The 17,548-nt window shown below is 44.1% G+C and overlaps 2 protein-coding genes across 2 annotated transcripts; both read right to left on the bottom strand.

Annotated features, from left to right (window-relative positions):
- Positions 1-420: 420 nt before the first annotated feature.
- btf3l4 (basic transcription factor 3-like 4) lies at positions 421-3,538 on the bottom strand. The gene is made up of 6 exons (XM_030372124.1): positions 3,438-3,538; positions 2,881-2,942; positions 2,657-2,770; positions 1,976-2,177; positions 1,373-1,432; positions 421-817 (listed from the first exon to the last, which is right to left on the bottom strand). Exons 2-6 carry the CDS (start codon positions 2,932-2,934, stop codon positions 771-773), a joined length of 477 nt encoding a protein of 158 aa, XP_030227984.1. The 5' UTR covers positions 2,935-2,942; positions 3,438-3,538; the 3' UTR covers positions 421-770.
- A 754-nt stretch (positions 3,539-4,292) lies between these two features.
- Positions 4,293-5,775, bottom strand: ptgfr (prostaglandin F receptor (FP)). The gene is made up of 2 exons (XM_030371723.1): positions 4,981-5,775; positions 4,293-4,664 (listed from the first exon to the last, which is right to left on the bottom strand). Exons 1-2 carry the CDS (start codon positions 5,773-5,775, stop codon positions 4,293-4,295), a joined length of 1,167 nt encoding a protein of 388 aa, XP_030227583.1.
- Positions 5,776-17,548: the final 11,773 nt, after the last annotated feature.

Raw genomic sequence — 17,548 nt, 5'->3', positions numbered from 1 at the left:
ACGGGTACAGGCTGCTCTGATGGAATACCGGATTCGAGCAGCAGTGCCTCGCTCTCTACTAGAGGGTGGGATGCTTTCGCCCCTCTACCCCTCTGTTACCCCCTCCCGCCCCCATGTGTCACTGCAGTTCTTAAACGAAACTCGGTTTGCATAAAGCGTCTGTCGCCTTCGTGCCATCTTCACAGCTTTGTTAAAAAGCGCATTAGGCTTCAGAAGCTGCCAGCGTTGTCCGACTGACACATTTTTCGTTCACCGATAGCCATTTGATAGGATACACGTTCGCAAGATACAATACTGTGCACCTGACGCCTCTATTAGCTGCTGACCTAGTATAACCCCCTTTAGTATATTTTGCTCTTGAAGTAAAGGAGTCCACGCAAACATGTTCTCAATAGCCAATAAATGATCACAGCAAACATCTTTAAAACGTTGAACAGTTTTTTATTATGTTTCATAAACAAACAACAAAAAAAATTCTTAAGACTAGCTTTAACGACCACTGTGATCCTGACCACGACTGACGAATGGGTGTCAATACTGAACCGTTGACTGAGTGTAAGGGAGTTAGGCACCTCTATGTGCACAAGCCAGTCTGACAAGGACTACATTGGGCCGTCGAGAAAATATAGAAAAGTCTCTGGTTGGTGGGGATAGTGTTTGATATGTCTTGATAGCTAGAGTTTAAACAGGGGCGACGGTGGCTTGCTTGCTTTATTTCAGTCCAGTCCATGTACACGCACACAGGGGCTGTCGGGGTGGGGGGTAGGGTATCAGTTGGCTTCGTTCTTGGACGCCTCGTCGAAGTTCTCCACAAGATCTGCAGGACCATATGATATTGACATATAAGGCTTGGGTCTCCCACACACACACACACACACACGCATGTCACCACCGCTGCATCCTTTCATTACAGACTCTGATGTGTGTAGGATTTGTTTATTCAGAGAGAATTTGAGCATCGTTTATTAAACCACAATTTACAAAAAAACGTTAGCTGGGTCTTTTCCGGGATCTTGTCGAGGTTGACTTAATTGTTAAATTTAAAATTTAAAAGTTTATCCGTTTGCCTTAGTCACAGGGATTCAATTTACAGAACGATATTAAAACATTTGTATTTTAATCCACGTTAAATTAAATAAATGCAAATTAAGAACCGATGAGTATGCATTTGAATACCACCATCTAAAGTATTGCAAAATATGACTTTTACGATTGAATATAAAACAGTGGCATAGTAAACGCATTGAACCATTAGAAGACGGAGGCCGTAATAATCAGTTTGTCAAGGCCACATGACACAACAAGCGTGTCATTGAATTAGTGGAGGGATTTCCCCATAGTGGAGTCGTAACAACTTTTAGGGGCATCCTACCTGGAACATCATCGTCCTCTTCTTCAATATCTTCAGCCTTGGGAGCCTTACTATCAAGAGCTGCGAGACAAAGGAAAACAAAGCAGTTACGGCAAGGTGTATACACAGTACACACTGAAAGACTACGGCTCAAATAAGCCTCAGCCAAAGTGTTGCTATAGCCACATGCTTGTGATTGGCGGATAAAAGGCGCAAATAATGATTCTTATCAGTAGCGGATTGGACTTGGTATTCAAATGCTGGTCTGCCAAAAGCTCTTTATCAATGACAGCTTATGGGTAACGATAAAACTTGTTCCTAAACCTCCCCGATACCTCAGCAATAGCTACTGAAGTGAAGACTATTTGTAGCACCAAGAATGCCCACTCAAATTATGTACAATGTAAACTCGCTGGTCAATGTTTTTGCCTTTTGCCTAAGCCATTAAGAAAACCATTTTAAAAAATGGAATGTTTCCTGGAAGGTTACAATCCTTCATGGCTGCACGCCATTGCAACAAGAACAGCCTGCTTTCTAGCAGCCATACGCTCTTTCGCCCTGGCCTCCACACACTTATACATTAAGGGCTCCCCTGGGCTAGAGAAGGTAAGACATGGGAGCCACCTTGGCGGGGGAACTGTTCTGCCAGTTTGCGCAGGCTGGTGAGGCTGTCTGCTCCGAGCTGGCTGAGGATGCCCGGCAGCATCTCCGTCAGCTGCTTGTTCTCAGCGTGGCCGGTGATGGCGAAGGTGTTGGCAGAGAGGGATGCCTGCACTTTGGGGTTATTGAAGTGGATCACGGTGCCGTCGTCCTTGATCATATTCACCTGGAGGTGGAACGAGAGGGGAGGTGGTGGGTTAACACCGGCTTTGTTTATTCGGATCTTCGGCTCCCGGCTATTAGTCGTTGAACTTGGTTTTTGCTCTGTGACTTATGCGACATCAAGTCAACATCGTTGAAACATCAGTGCCATGTGAAAATAAAGTAGAGGAAGTTAACAAACTCCTGTTTTAGAAAATATTATTCACACGGATGGATTCATCTGACTGAAGCAAAATAATGGCTCATTGTCCTGTTTCTTCTTGGACAATCATTACAGTGTACTGCACAACAATCATGTTTGTCTGGTCATTTCCCCTTTACAAGTATATTGTATGCCATGTTATATCAGGTTATTACCCGTTATTACTCACGGAACACGCAGGCCTATGTGTGTGCATGATAAGACTTTATTATCAAAAAATAGGGTGCATTGATCCGAGTGCAATGCCTACCGAATTAGTATTTCTAGGAATATACATTTACCTCCTCGATTCCAGCAATGTTATTGACAGCTAATTTCTTAAGGGAGCTCTGAAGTTTTTTGTCATCAGCTGTCGCTGTTCTGTGTACAACCTTCTTCTTCCTACGAGCAGATCCCTGAACCCAGAGGAGAAAGGTTACTGCAACTGACAAGGCATTACACTGATGGCATTGTGGTTAAATTAGCCAGTCACCGTTTAGTGATACATCGATTTTATTTTCCTCACCTTCCCACCTATCCGGACCTGGGCTTGAAGTTTTGCCAATTTTTCCTGATTCATTTTGGGATCTGAAAGGTTAAAAACACACATCATCAAGAGCAGTAACTGACCAGGGATATTTACATTCTCTTCTGAATGTCACCCTTGGCCTTTAAGGGGTCTTGAATAGGTACCATGTAGCATGCATCGATTACAATATGGGATTTTTTAAAAACAAAACCTTATTTGAGCGGATACAAAACATAAACGACAGCAAGGGAAACGGACACGTCCTATACAAAAACACCAAATGGATGTTAACACACGGATGCAATGTGTAAATCCAAAAACAGCCCAACAAAACAAGACAGGCAGAGCAGTCTGGTCAAGCGCCTGCACTGACTCGCTAGCCGAGCTTGTCTTGTTAGCCTTTCAGCTAAACGATAACATAAACCTGTTCAGTGAAAATACTGAGTGTCAATGTGCCCCTTTAAACGATACGCATACATCGACCACGTATGCCACGACGACGCCATTAACATGAAGTAACAACTCAGTTAAAGTGCGAATTAATAATGGCAAACCTGATAAAATATCCACTGAAGCATGCGCTATTGAAAAATGGAGACTGCGAGGAAGACGTTACGTCAGACACCATATGGCTTTCATCTCCTTCGTGGACTTTAATATTATATTTTTGAGTAAGGAGCGTGACAGTGCCACCTGCTGGTTAATTAAATGAATTACAGCTAGTTAATTACAGCACTATACATGTATGTATACCCTGATTGTCTTAATTGAATGTTCATAAAATGTGAGATAAAGAGAGAAATTACATATTTGTATCTGTCATAAAACAATTCCTTATTTATTATAAATGAAATAACGGTCCAAATGTTTCGGTATAGTGTAGTCAACAATTACCAGATTAAATGAATATGACTTAGTTTACCAAACTTAGCCAAAGATATCGCACAGATCACAGATTTTGAGATCCCACATGGATTCCCCACAAAGGTTTTATACAAAAAAAATACGAAACAAAGGCCCACTTTTTTCTTTTTCAAACCATGTACAATATGACACAAAAGCTCACTAACACATTAGATCAACACTAAGATGTTCACAGCATTCACGTTTCTTAATTCGTACAACATGTTTTAATAATACAAAAGAAGACAAGGACTTTCTGTCTACCAGAAAGAGCAGCAGCATCTAACAATACGAACCTGACACAAGTATCACACAATGGAATCTCTCAATCTCTCAAAATACTTTTAGACAGAGTAGAAATAAATAGTTTTGAATATTTGATTCAGCATGTTAGTTGACTTCTGGATACTGTTTTGGTCATTAAAACCCAACACAACATTCCAATAATATATCAATAATAACTACACGGAGGGAATTCAAATGAGTTGTAGTTCATAACAAAAAGGTTAATTTAACGCCATCCCACTTCTTGGCGTCGCCAGGTGTACTGGCACCTGGCTGTTTGGCGTGATGGCCTTTATCGTATCATTGGGCCGTTGCATGCTCCCCATGCAGATGCACTCGTTCCGCATTGTGCTGGAGGACCGCGTCTCGGCCGAGCTCCACAATAGGGTGCTCTTGCGGTGGCGGATGCCGTGGGACCGGGGGCTCCAGAAGCCATGCAGCACCAGGTAGAGCTTCCGGAGCACGGCCTTGCGCAGGAGGATGTACACCCAGGGGTCCAGGATCTGGTTCCAGGTGGCTATGCGCACCATCATCAGTAGGCTGAAGGACGCCGGTTCAGGCTGGGTCTGGGTGGTTAACACGATGACGTAGATCTAGCGCGGACACACATTGAAACTTGACTTTAGCATTATTTGTCACCACGCAACAAAGCTCTACATTTGTTAAAAACAGTTAATTACGTTTAAGTGATATATATATTGGAGACAAACATCTCAGAAACCGCCTTGAGAACACGCTTTTGTTCATTTTGAGGAACGAGCTTGTACAGTGTTTGGAATTGTTTGTAGTGACTCCCTAATGTTTCTGATTGCTTTGCTTGTTTTCAGCCTCACCTGTGCGTGCTTGGATTCAAGCATCTGCTAAAACGCGACGCATAAACGCAAGTGTAACCTGTGCCGTGTTACTCACCAGCAAAGGGCCCCAGCACACACAGGACACCAGCATGATGGCCAGAAGCTGGACGATCATCTCCAAGTGGTAGGAGGTCCCTCTGCAGCGGTGCCTCCTCCGCATCTTGGACCGCAGCAAGGCGCAGCTGGTCAGGGTGTTGCACACCAGCGACAGCAGCAACGCCACCAGCCCCAGCATGGAGAAGACCAGCGGCAGCAAGACGTCCAGCCAGTCCCGGGGCTCCCCCTCGCGGAAGAAGCACCAGCTGCGGGATCGCTGCACCTGGTAGGGCCTCGCCAGCGCCAGGGGCAGGCCGGCCACCAGGGCGGCCAGCGACCACGCCGACCCCAGCAGACGCTTCACGTGACGCGGGGCGACGGCCGTGGAGTGGAAGAGGGGCCGCGTGACCCCCAGGCAGCGCTCCACCGCCATGGTGCAGCCCAGGAGCAGAGGGCTGAGGCCAAAGAACACCAGGGACGCGCCGAAGAAGCCGCACAGCACGCGGTCGGGGTCAAAGGCCTCCCACTGCTTGTGGGAGCTGTGGATGAAGAGCACCAGCGAGCCGTTGACCAGGTGGCCCAGGAGGTCGGTGACCACCAGCCCGCTGGCAAACAGCAGGAAGGAGGCCTTGGATTTCAGGCGGATGCGGTGGTAGGACTTGACCAGGACGAAGAGAGCCAGGCTGTTGGAGAGGATGCCGCCCGTCATGGAGACGATGGAGGCCGTGACCGACAGGTCATCGGGGCCGCAGGTGGAGTTGGCGGTCCTGACCTCGGACTCGCAGCCACTCTCTGACGTCCCGTTGGTGGACATGACAGTCCGTGATCTGCAGGGTGTGTGGGATAGGGAGAGAGAGGACAAGAGGTTATATACAATGGAGAATTTTAAAACAGGTTCCACTGATAACCCAAAACAGCCATTATAATACGCATATTGCGGTTAAGTAAATCAATATTTAATAAAATAATAATCAATTGAAAAAGCATAGAAAGTATATATTACATAAATAAAGAAATTATACTTTTCGAGACATGTCAATTTCTGGTCAGCATCCGTCAAAAACATTATTACGGTAATGTTCATCAACGATCACACTCAAGCTTTTTGCATAAACTCACCTTAGCTTGTATCTTCGCTCAAACAGCTTAACGTGATCCACTGTTTTCCATCCATGGAAATATAATTGTGTTGTTGTTTTTTTTCCGTTCGGCAATAAATAAACAACAAAAGTTTTCCGACGAAGCGTTGCTCCCGTGGGTGGGTGTGTGTGTGTGTGGGGGGGTATGCGTTCTTGGAGTTGCTACTTCTAGGAATATTCTACACACAACTGCGTGGTCTTCTTTCGCTGCAAACTGTGAACTAGAAGGCAGGTTTCCAGCCTTCTCTGAGCGCTCCACATGTGATGCAGTCCTTTGAAGAGCAAATCAAATTCCTCATTGAGCTTGTGGGTGACAAAGAAATGGAATTTCGTTGTGATTCAAAATATGATCGCTTTAATTAGTTATTATGTTTCAGTATACGCTGCCAGTAGGCCTATTGGTTAAAAATGAAAATTGTTCAATGAAAAATGGCTTCCCAAACAATCGCCCAATATTGATTAACTATTGAATAAAATAACTAGTAAAAAAGACGCTGAACGGTTGTAAGCTATGAAACTCTTTTAAACTCGTTTAAAGGAAAGGAGTGATTATTAATAATCACACGAAATTTCATAGTAGTGGCCTACCCTCGACCCAAACCGACGTTGGTATGAATTAGTCCTATACGACATTATCCAGAAACAATGTGTTGTATTCTATTTGTAGTAGGCTATATAGCCATTGATCATCAAGCAACAGAAAAATAAATAAATAATCGAAATCATGAATACAATATTATATTCTTATTTTATTTAGGAATTACAATTAGTAAGCTTACATTCAGCCAATTAGGGAACGTACCCTTACCAGCCAGTGCATGCAATGCATTTCAGTAGACGGAAGGGAAATGCTATTCCCATTTTTCAGTCATTTTCACACCAACGGTTACACACGCTTTATTCACCTGCAAGGCTTTGTACAAAATACTAGGATCTGATCAGCCCTAAGGAGAGGAGATGTACTCCTCATTTCCCAAAAAGATGCTGCTGTATTCTGGATAAATAAATGCTTATTCACCTCCTTCCGAGCCTGGAGCAGTGGGTCACCTCTAATGGCCAGCTGTCATGAACTATGTCCCTCTCTATCTTGTCTATCTTGGCAACCCGTTTTAGGGAGAGAGACTTTGATCAAAGTGTCTTTGGACAACACAGACTCTTATTCATTCAATATTCACTTTGGCATTTAATGGACAACCCATAAATAACCATAAAAAACTACCAATCTTCTGGAACTTTGTCCCAGATACGTGTGACATAAAAATGAAAAGAAATCAGATTTGTCCCATGCATGCTTGATCCCAACCCTGGGAACCATTAGCAGAACAGTCCCCTGTGACCTGGGGACCAAAGTGGCATTGTGACAAAGACATAGATATGCTATGTATTTCAGTCCTCAATGGCTAAGTGCTTTATAAACAATTAGTAATATTTTGAACTCAATGGCCAACAGGAAAGCAGTGCGATGATCTTCACTCTGGAGACATCTTGTCTGCTTTCCTTGCGCATAGCGTCAACATTCTTGACCTGTAAATACAGATCTTGTTCTCTGGATGTGAACTGATCACAGAGCCATGAGAATGTGTTGATATCTTAAACAATGTAATTTGCTCTTCTAAAAAGAATGTATTGGGACAGAGTGTTGAATCCCTTAGACCTGTTTTATGATAGTCTAGTCTAGTCCGGGCAATATATTATACCAAACTGTCTCTTCCCTCCCCTAACCTTATCTCACTGAGAAATGTTCCATTATTCTATAGCAGATCTAAAACGGACAGCGAAACGTCCATAAATAAGATATTCAGTGCTTTACGGCTGATAACCTTGTGCTTGGGACACAATGTTACTAAATTTAAAGAATGCTGCTCTTTTGATGTTTTCTTGGCTGCATGTCTGTAGAAGCTTTAGACGTCATGGTGGCACACTGACAATGTTTTCTTCCTTCCTTCTTTATGTATAATATCTGTGGAATGGGAAACCATGTGTGTGGAGTACTTGCACTCATAGTGATCTTTTAATCTGCGCCTCTAGATATTATCATACAGACTTGGATTTCCTGAAGAAAGAGAATTGGTTATAGCAATTTACTCAGCATATTTGGAACAATGTGTATCATTTGTGCCATGGCACTACACATCTGCGATGGATATCCTGCCTGGCTAGAATCCAAGAATATTCTGTCACATAATGAATCAGCCACTATTTCGTGTATTTTTGTGTGTTTTCTATGTAGGAACAGGAGGCTTATCTGGCGCCTTATCTTTAAGAAGTAGCCATGTTAAAACATGGTGACATTGCACCTGCAGGAACAGGAATGACCGGGGTAGCTCGTGCAAAGGGTGGCTATCTCCAAATGGTCCCCATCTAACCACTATGGTGAGATCACACCTTCTTTCCTTCTAGTGTTCTGATCGGGCGACTTCCTCAGCGGGATTTGGAGAAAATCTGAGGAAGATAAAGTCGATGACGAAGACATCTCTGGTGTCTTCTTTCGGTGTTAATCATCAAAACGCCCTCGTTTTCCGATGGCCAGGCAACATAAGTCCTCGTCGTTGTACCGACTCTATTTCTCTCGCCTCCTCTTCCTCTGCTCTCCTGCTGTCTCTCGTCATGCAGCAATAGTTCCCAGCCACCGTGACCTGAGATCTTCAGTCGGTCTCAAAATTGGCCTCCATGAGATGTGTTGAGGGGAGTAAATGGCAAAATGTGTCAAAGCTATTTATCCAACCAGAATTGCGACGGTGAAGTAATGAGAGATGCGGTCTACCTCGAAAAAAATACTCTTATAAGCCTCAGCTTATGGCTATTTCTATAGAAAAAAAAAATAACATTTCCTTTAGACCAAGGGTGTGCACAGTGTCCTAACATTACCCCTCACAGAACTAAGCAGTAAGTAAGGAGGTCTTAAGTTGTTGTTGTGTTTTATATTCGGCCACCTGTGTTATTTGAAGTGCTGTGGATGTAAATGCCCCAGGCATTATCATTTGGAGCCAAATCAAAGCAGAACAGCTACAACTACAGCCGGACATGAACGCTTAGGCGGCTGACAAAATCTGGATATTCCGTCTGTCATGAATCATGATATGATGCCAAATGTGAATGTTCTTTTATAGACCATATTTCAGAGACTTGGGGTCAGTAGCTGAGTGTATGTATGTGAACTACAGCAAACATGATGCAACTCTACCTTTTCCGCATACATCTGTCCTAATAGTGTGTCTCTGCAACCACACCGTTTGTAAATATATATATATATATTAATATATCTATACATATATATTTAATGTATATGTAAATAATGTTGTCTCTCATGAGCTTATTTTGCCATTTTGAATATAATTGAGTTTCAGTGACAAAACGGAATAGTTGTGATTTTTTATACAGTTTGATTGCGAGTTTCAAGGTGAGATGGTGACTAAAAATAACATTTATAACACGGCTTTGTTGAAAACTCGATTCTGAATGGTCAATTACGTCATTCAGCAGTCAGCAGTCTATTAATGAATATTAGGCCTTTGTCATGGATATCAAACCGTTGCTATGTACTCTAAACAACCGTAGACTCAGCAGACTACTTTTTTTTAGCGGAAGCAATAAATGCATTTGCAGATCAATACAGTGGTTTACAGTTCTATTTTAAGTAACGTTATTGATTTCCTATGTAATAAACCTTGTCATCAGCGGGGGTAATGAACACACAACAGGTCATTATGGCGAAATGTATCTGTCTGGTATTATTTCCCGATGAGGATCAGCTCGATGTAGGCCTACATTATCGCTTAAATATAAGGGGGTCTTTATATGTCCTCATGTAGCCACAATACTATAAAATAAAGCTTTCTTCTCACTAAGACCGGTCGGAAATCGTATGCCTGAGGTGTAGGCGTTAGGTCAAAATCAGGCCCGTTTCTAGCCTATATTAACGACACAGCGTCTCATACATGGTATTGACAACGAGCGCGCATTTAGAAGGGTAATTTGTTACAGAAGCATTCTTTACAGATATATAACTTCGAGGAGCTGATTGAGAGGTTTCGTTTCCATAGCAGAGATCTGTTTGACCTTATTGAGGAGCAGAGGTGTCAAGTAACAAAGTACAAATACTTCGTTACCTTACTTAAGTAGAAATTTTGGGTAGGCTATCTATACTTTACTGGAGTAATTATTTTTCAGCCTACTTTTTACTTCTACTTCTTACATTTCCACGCACTTATCTGTACTTTCTACTCCTTACTTTTTAAAAATGGCCTCGTTACTCCTATTTAATTTCGGCTTGTTTTTATTCTGCCGGCGTTCAAAAAAATACAAACAAAAAAACCTATCCAGATTATTTGTGCCATCGGATAGAGCGAATTTGATTGGTTGGATGAGAATAAAAACATATACCATTCTGACACCCTATTGGTTTATACGCGATATGGCACCTGCGCATGACGAGAGCCCGTACATTCTCTGACATGACATAAATCGCGGCACATTCCAGCTACGAAATAGCAGACGTAGATGAGCGAAATGTCCCAACCAAGCACCAGTGAGGAGGTTGGTAGCCCAGAAGACCAGCCAACCCTTCTACATCACTGGCCGTACCTGGAAGAATTTTTTGAAATGGTTGTCATTAGATGGCCTTTAGAAAAAAGTGGGGCAGTGTGCCATAGAGGTGTGTTGTGTGTGTGTGTGTGTGTGTGTGTGTGTGTGTGTGTGTGTGTGTGTGTGTGTGTGTGTGTGTGTGTGTGTGTGTGTGTGTGTGTGTGTGTGTGTGTGTGTGTGTGTGTGTGTGTGTGTGTGTGTGTGTGTGTGTGTCACTAATTCACGGATGGGATAAATGCAGAGACCAAATTCCTTGTATGTGTGGGCATACTTGGCAAAAAAGCTGATTGTAATCTATAGGCCCCTGTGGCACGGCCTAAGCTTTTGTCCTTAATGGCATTTTTTCACCCTTGCATTACTTTTACTTTAATACTTTAAGTAGTTTTGAAACCAGTACTTGTATACTTTTACTTAAGTAAAAATCTTGAGTTGATACTTCAACTTCTACAGAAGTATCTTTAAATGCTAGTATCTATACTTCTACTTGAGTAATGATGTGAATACTTTTGACACCTCTGTTGAGGAGTAAAAACCGGACTGAGGCCTATATGTGTCTTCCTTGCGTTGCAGGTTCATTGCACTTTGTTTGAATGCAAACGGTGGATTTCTAAATACAGTTTGAGATGATAAGTGTACAAACGCAAGCTGTCCGATTTAGAGCGACTATTAATGCCCTCCCAATTTTCTTTCCAAGTTCACTTTTCTTGTTTGATTGGCAGTCAGTGTGTTCTTACAGGCTGTAGCCTACTCATCTTTTGATTTTCAGATCTCAATGTCTACCCAGTTGCCTTTCTCCTCCCGATACCTACTCCATAATCTTATAATAACAAATTAATCAGCAAGAATAGCAAGATGGCAGGAGATTGTTAACATTTATCCGTTCATTGCACGATGCTAGGCGTAGTGTATGTGGGCATTCAAGTGAACCAGCATCGCTAAGACCGGGCGTAGGCATGATTGGGTGCAGGAGTAGGCCTACTAATGACTGATCTTAACAAAGATAGACATAGCAGTTAGTACCAGTCTTACTAAAGACCAGTTGATGCAACCCTTTCCGATGTTTATGATGCTGTCCCCAGGAACAGTGATCCTCAGAGCAAAGCAAACATGACTTTCTGTTATAGAAGAGACACTGTATCACTAAGCAATGTCAACATGAACCATTGCACTGTATTCAAGAAGAAATAATGTTTGGCTAATTGTATCGAGGCCTTTTTTAGTTGAAGCAATGCCCATAGACACTCGTTGATCTTTTGATGAAAAACAGTTTTTACAGTACAATTATCTTTTCAAAATAACACATTGCATCTCCATTCTCTGATTAAAAGGAAACATGCCATAATATAATTTTGACAGGCCAATTGATGATTGAGGTACCAGAATATATTCAGAACAGCTGTCATGCAGCTCGAAATACATCTACCACTATATTTTTTGTTTTGGGCTGCAAAGTGGAATACGACCAATAGGTGTCATCATTGAACAACGTTTAGATTGTAAACAAAGCAGTTCTACCAATCCTTTCCCTTGCTTTGTCAACATTTATCGACTAGGTAAATCCTTTAGAATCTGTGACAATCTTCACTTCTGTATTGTATTTTGCGACACCATCTTGTTTATTTTATTAGACATGCAAAAGAGGAATAACCATACCCTCTCTCCACCTCACATTGACGTGACAGAAAACTATGTCATGACCTACTGGTTCCCACTGAAAAAGTGTACAAACCACATATAATGAGCAACAATTAGAAAAAAATGCAAATGTAAATCCTTATCTTTCATTTTAATGAAAAACATCATGCAACCCTCATACAGAATAAGAAAATCAGAATATAAATCATCTCAGAATCCCTGGCTATAAATTAATAAATACAGATGGACACACACAAAAACACACACACTCAGGCACACACACACACACACACACACACACACACACACACACACACACACACACACACACACACACACACACACACACACACACACACACACACACACACACACTCTTACACCCAGGCACATGCCCAAATATAATTTTTGTTAATTGTATTTCATACGTGAACATAACATTCTAACACACAGATAATCTCATCACTGAATAACATCGGCTTCAACCCTGGCCTGCACATAAACAGAATTCCCTTTGTGTTCTTCACATACAAACCCTCTCCTTGGGATGCTGGCTGCGTACCACTTAAGATATTCAAAGCTTCGGCTCATTTGAAGCCAGCTTGTCCTCCATAAGCTGTTCAAAGCCCAGGCCCGCCCCATCTTCTGAGAGACAGTAGCCTACATCGGTGTGCGAGACACACAACACAAGGTCCACATCTGAGGGAGCAGCAACCGTTCCCTGAGACAGGCGCGCTCTAGCATTTCACAGGATACCCCCCCCCCCCCCCCCTCCATAGTTCCACAGCCCGTCTTAAAAGGTTAAGAGGATTTAGGATTCCACTGCGGCCTCGGTGGTGAGGGAGGAAGGAAGAGGGGAATGATAGGTGAAGAGACTGTGGGTCGATACGGGGAATGAGGTGACGGTAGGAGGAGGAGGCCACCGACTTGTGAATCCTATTTTGATCTGTTAAAGGTCCCATGACATGCTATTTTATGTATTCTTTAATATAGGTATTAGTGGGCAACTAACACAGTATTCAAAGACGTTCCTGAAATTCAGCCGTGGTGCAGAGTTACAGCCACTCCGAGCCAGTCGCACATTGAGCTTCCCCCAAATGCGCTGTTTCGGTGGGCGTGTCAAGGAGGAGGGTGGGGGTGTGGCCCTGAGCAGCTTGCAGCCAGGGACGGTACCATGCGCTCTGTTTACAGTGGATGTATCGCAATGGCGAGGCGCACACAGCCTTTAGCCGTGTTCTGTAAATATTCTAGAACACACGGGAGTCCTGGAGCTCTATATCTAAATATTATAATATAGCCTACACAGATATCTATATCATATAATGCATATTATCACGGCCAAAAGCTGTGTGAGCCGATATTCCGACGTTCCTGGTTCTTCAACGTCCACATCAATGTGAATACACACACTGTAACGCAAGTGTTTCTTGTCGGTTCTTTGACGTGTCTTGTATTTCCACAACGAGACTGTCGTGGGGGTTATCTGAGCCATGGTTGAGAAGGAATTGGGGGAAAGGAACTTTGGTTTGACTCGCTGAAGTAGGCTACATGAACTGCGACATGCCGCGAGGCACCATCGCCGGGCAGCGGGCAGCCGGCAGCGCGCAGTTCAGTCGATTTCAGGTTGATGTGAAAGTGGAAGAACCAGAGACTTCGCAGAACCCGTCAAAGTCGTTTGTGATTCATAATATCGTCTGGAGGCGCACACAATATGTTATATGATATAGATATCTATGTATCATATGATATTATTTAGATATAGAGCTCCAGGACTGTAACGCAAGTGTTGTACACTTCCTTGTTATTTGGATAACCGTTAGTTGATGTGATGGCGCATAACGCGTCGGACTCTCGTCTCTGGTATTTCTACAACGAGACTCGTATTGGGGGTTATCTCAGCCAAAGTTGAGAATGAATTGGGGGGAAGGAACTTTGGCTTTGACTCCCTCAAGAACATGAACCACGACATGGAGGAGAAAGGGATTGTTGGCGGCGAATGTCTCCCGCTTGAGCCCCGCTGAGGGACCACAAAGATCCCTTTCTCCTCCTTGTCGTGGTTCATGTTCTTGACTTGAGGGAGTCGAAGCCAAAGTTCTTTCCCCCCCAATTCATTCTCAACCTTGGCTGAGATAACCCCCAATACGAGTCTCGTTGTAGAAATACCAGAGACGAGAGTCCGACGCGTTATGCGCCAAATAACAAGGAAGTGTACAACACTTGCGTTACAGTCCTGGAGCTCTATATCTAAATAATATCATAATACATAGATATCTATATCATATAATATATTGTGTGCGCCTCCAGACGATATTATGAATCACAAACGACTTTGTCGGGTTCTGCGACGTCTCTGGTTCTTCCACTTTCACATCAACCTGAAGTCGACTGAACCGCGCGCTGCCTGCTGCCAGCTGCCCGCTGCCGGGCGATGGTGCCTCGCGGCAACCGGCGGCATGTCGCAGTTCATGTACTTCAGCGAGTCCAACCAAAGTTCCTTTCCCCCAATTCCTTCTCAACCATGGCTCAGATAACCCCCACGACAGTCTCGTTGTGGAAATACAAGACACGTCAAAGAACCGACAAGAAACACTTGCGTTACAGTGTGTGTATTCACACACACACGTGGCGCTCGCACGGTCGAGTCTCATTGGCGGGCCAACGTCTCTGGGCGGGCCAGGCAGAGTAAGGGGAGGAGCCGAGATTCCTCATGACGTCATGAGCACAGACATTCCAAATCAGCGCGCTTGAGCCTCCGTTTTTTCAAAGGCGAGCAGAACAGCTAGTGCTCGTTTTACACCAAACGCAAGTTTTAGCCACTGGGGGACCATAGGCAGGCTAGGGGAACTCATATTTATGTTAGAAAACCTCACAAAGTGAGATTTTCATGTCATGGGACCTTTAAGTTAATCATAACTTAACAGATGCTTTTATCCAATGTGAGTGACATTGAATTCAGATAGGCGTCATTAAGGAGAAGGTATTTTCTTTTGCCTGGATCCAACCCAGTAGCAAGTACCACTACTTGAACCATTACCACAGAGGCATAAAGTACAAATTGGTGTATAAAAGGTGGAGGTGGCCGGTGTGGTTTCGAGTCATCGCCTTTGCACTGATCGTTTAGTATTTTGTTAATGGCCATGTTGTGCACTGCCGCTGTGAATACCTTAAGGGAATGGATCTGACATTTGACCTGATATCAACAGCCAACCAAAATCCCCGAGCAGCAATCACATGGGTCCGAACAGCGCTCAGCCATCTGTTCTTAAAATCAAGGCAGATGTTAGGCAGGAAATGCATCCATGGAAGTAAAAAAACAACAACAAACAGACTTTGTTCTTGTAGCTCTGTGATGATCTTGCTGTTGCTGGTTAATGTAAAATTTACTCCACAGTGATCAGGGTTAAGGGGGTGACTGAAAACCGGTTAACCGTCACAGCCTGCGTGGCCAGCCGAAACGGCTGCGGCATACACTTTAATAGTGGAGAAAGCCAAACCTTTCTCCAGTAAACACTAGGAAACCAAGTACGCTTCGCACCTAACAGAGAGATAGAACAATGTGGTTGTCTTCACACCACTTAAAGTGGAAGGCACGCAGGGACTCTGCCCTGCAGGATCTACCTCTCAGAAGACACCAACACCCGTCCCGACACTTGGGGCAGGTGCACTGTTCCGTGCACCACAGAGCTGAACAGCTCTCCGGGACCACCAGAAGGAGGGAGAGTTTCTCCTTTCTGATCCGCTCCAGAAGAGGACGAGACATCCCGCGGCTACCCCAAGAGAGCCATTGGACTCCCCCCAATGGGGGACGATCCTGACAGCTGAGAGAGAACCACCACCTGTAGTTGGCGTTCTCTCTGGACCCCAAACGCCCCCCCCCCCCTGAGCTGTCCAAACCTCTGCCAGATCAGTCTGACAATGTCAGGATGTAACCGCCACTCGTCCCGACGGGGGACTTGTCTTTGCTCCCTTTGGAACGCGAGCAGCCCCGCTTTCTGCTGGCCTGCCTGCCGTCGGTGAGGGCGTGGAGGGGCCCCGAACCAGGGACCGATTCTCACGGATGGATTGTTGGTGGGCGAGGACCTCTGCAAAGCTTGGTCCAAAGAGCCCATCCCCGGCTAGCGGGCTCTGGGCCAGGCCCACCCTGTCGCGGCCGGGTACCGATGTGTGGAACGGCCACATGGTCGCCCACGCCCAAACTGACGTCCAGCCGTCACCGCCACCGGCTGCCACCGCCACCGGATGGCGCCGGAGATCCTGGCGACCTTCTCCATGTCACGCTCTGCCCTAACAAGTCTCTGCCCACGGTCATGGCCGAAAGGGCAGAAGAGAGCAGTGCAAGGTTATCCACAGCCGCCGCACTCTGGGAGGCACTGACAGAACATCTGTCCCACAGGGCGGCGAGCCGATTCGGAAGGCGGTCTGGGGGTGGTGGCTCCTCGTTTGGACGTCATCCGGACAGAGGAGCGAAATGACTATATCTAATTTGTTATTTTCATAAACAATTTCGTCAGTCAGTGAATGTATATGCCATATCGTATGTTATGGAAAGCAACGTTTTCTATAGTTGCCATGGTGATCCATATGGACGCTACCCTCCCTGATACCTCTCGGCTCGCGTTTGGTTTGAATCAATGGCCCTGAACGTTTTGTGTTCAAGGCCATTTCATAAAACTGATGACGTTTTTTTCTAATTAAACATATTAGGGCGAGAGCCCAAGTAAGATTTATAATCTTACTCTGCCTCTTCATATGGCTCTCTTTTATAAGCAAGAGACCCCAGGTCTCTTCTTCACTCTCAAGTGGCCTTGATAGGACCTACTTATTACAAAGCTTCCTGTAGGACTAATGTATAGTGTATCATCTACTATTTTAGCAAGCCTTAATTTCATATAAAAGATTCATATAAAAGAGACCAGCCACTCTTTCTTACTCCCAAGTCATTCTGTGCCCCCGTGAATGGTTGCATCACATCCTGTATGTCTACGACCCATATGTTGATCATTTTAGGAGTCTTTTGAAAATCTTTTTCCTCTTCCTTCTACTTTATTGATGCATCAACACTTAAAAAAGCTTTAAAGCAGGATTAATTTGTCATGATTACCTTGGACCACAAAATGTATTTGAGAAATGAACATCTCAAATGGGTTTTTCAGCGGAAAAACGTTCGGCCAAGCGAACATAAAGTTTAGTTTGTGCATAAAAAATAAAAGTTGTCCTAGTCAGTCCCAA

The sequence above is a fragment of the Gadus morhua genome, chromosome 12 (assembly GCF_902167405.1).
Source record: "Gadus morhua chromosome 12, gadMor3.0, whole genome shotgun sequence".
Lineage (NCBI taxonomy): Eukaryota > Metazoa > Chordata > Actinopteri > Gadiformes > Gadidae > Gadus > Gadus morhua.
This window is presented reverse-complemented; position numbering and strand designations above follow the sequence as displayed.

Excerpts from the sequence above, each read along its gene's own strand:
- btf3l4 (XM_030372124.1), bottom strand. The coding sequence starts at position 2,934 with ATGAATCAGGAAAAATTGGCAAAACTTCAAGCCCAGGTCCGGATAGGT. Across the intron at positions 2,771-2,880 it reads AGGTCCGGATAGGTGGGAAG|GGATCTGCTCGTAGGAAGAA; the intron begins GTGAGGAAAATA and ends CTCTGGGTTCAG. Across the intron at positions 818-1,372 it reads AGAGGACGATGATGTTCCAG|ATCTTGTGGAGAACTTCGAC; the intron begins GTAGGATGCCCC and ends ATGGTCCTGCAG.
- ptgfr (XM_030371723.1), bottom strand. The coding sequence starts at position 5,775 with ATGTCCACCAACGGGACGTCAGAGAGTGGCTGCGAGTCCGAGGTCAGG. Across the intron at positions 4,665-4,980 it reads TGTGCTGGGGCCCTTTGCTG|ATCTACGTCATCGTGTTAAC; the intron begins GTGAGTAACACG and ends TGTCCGCGCTAG.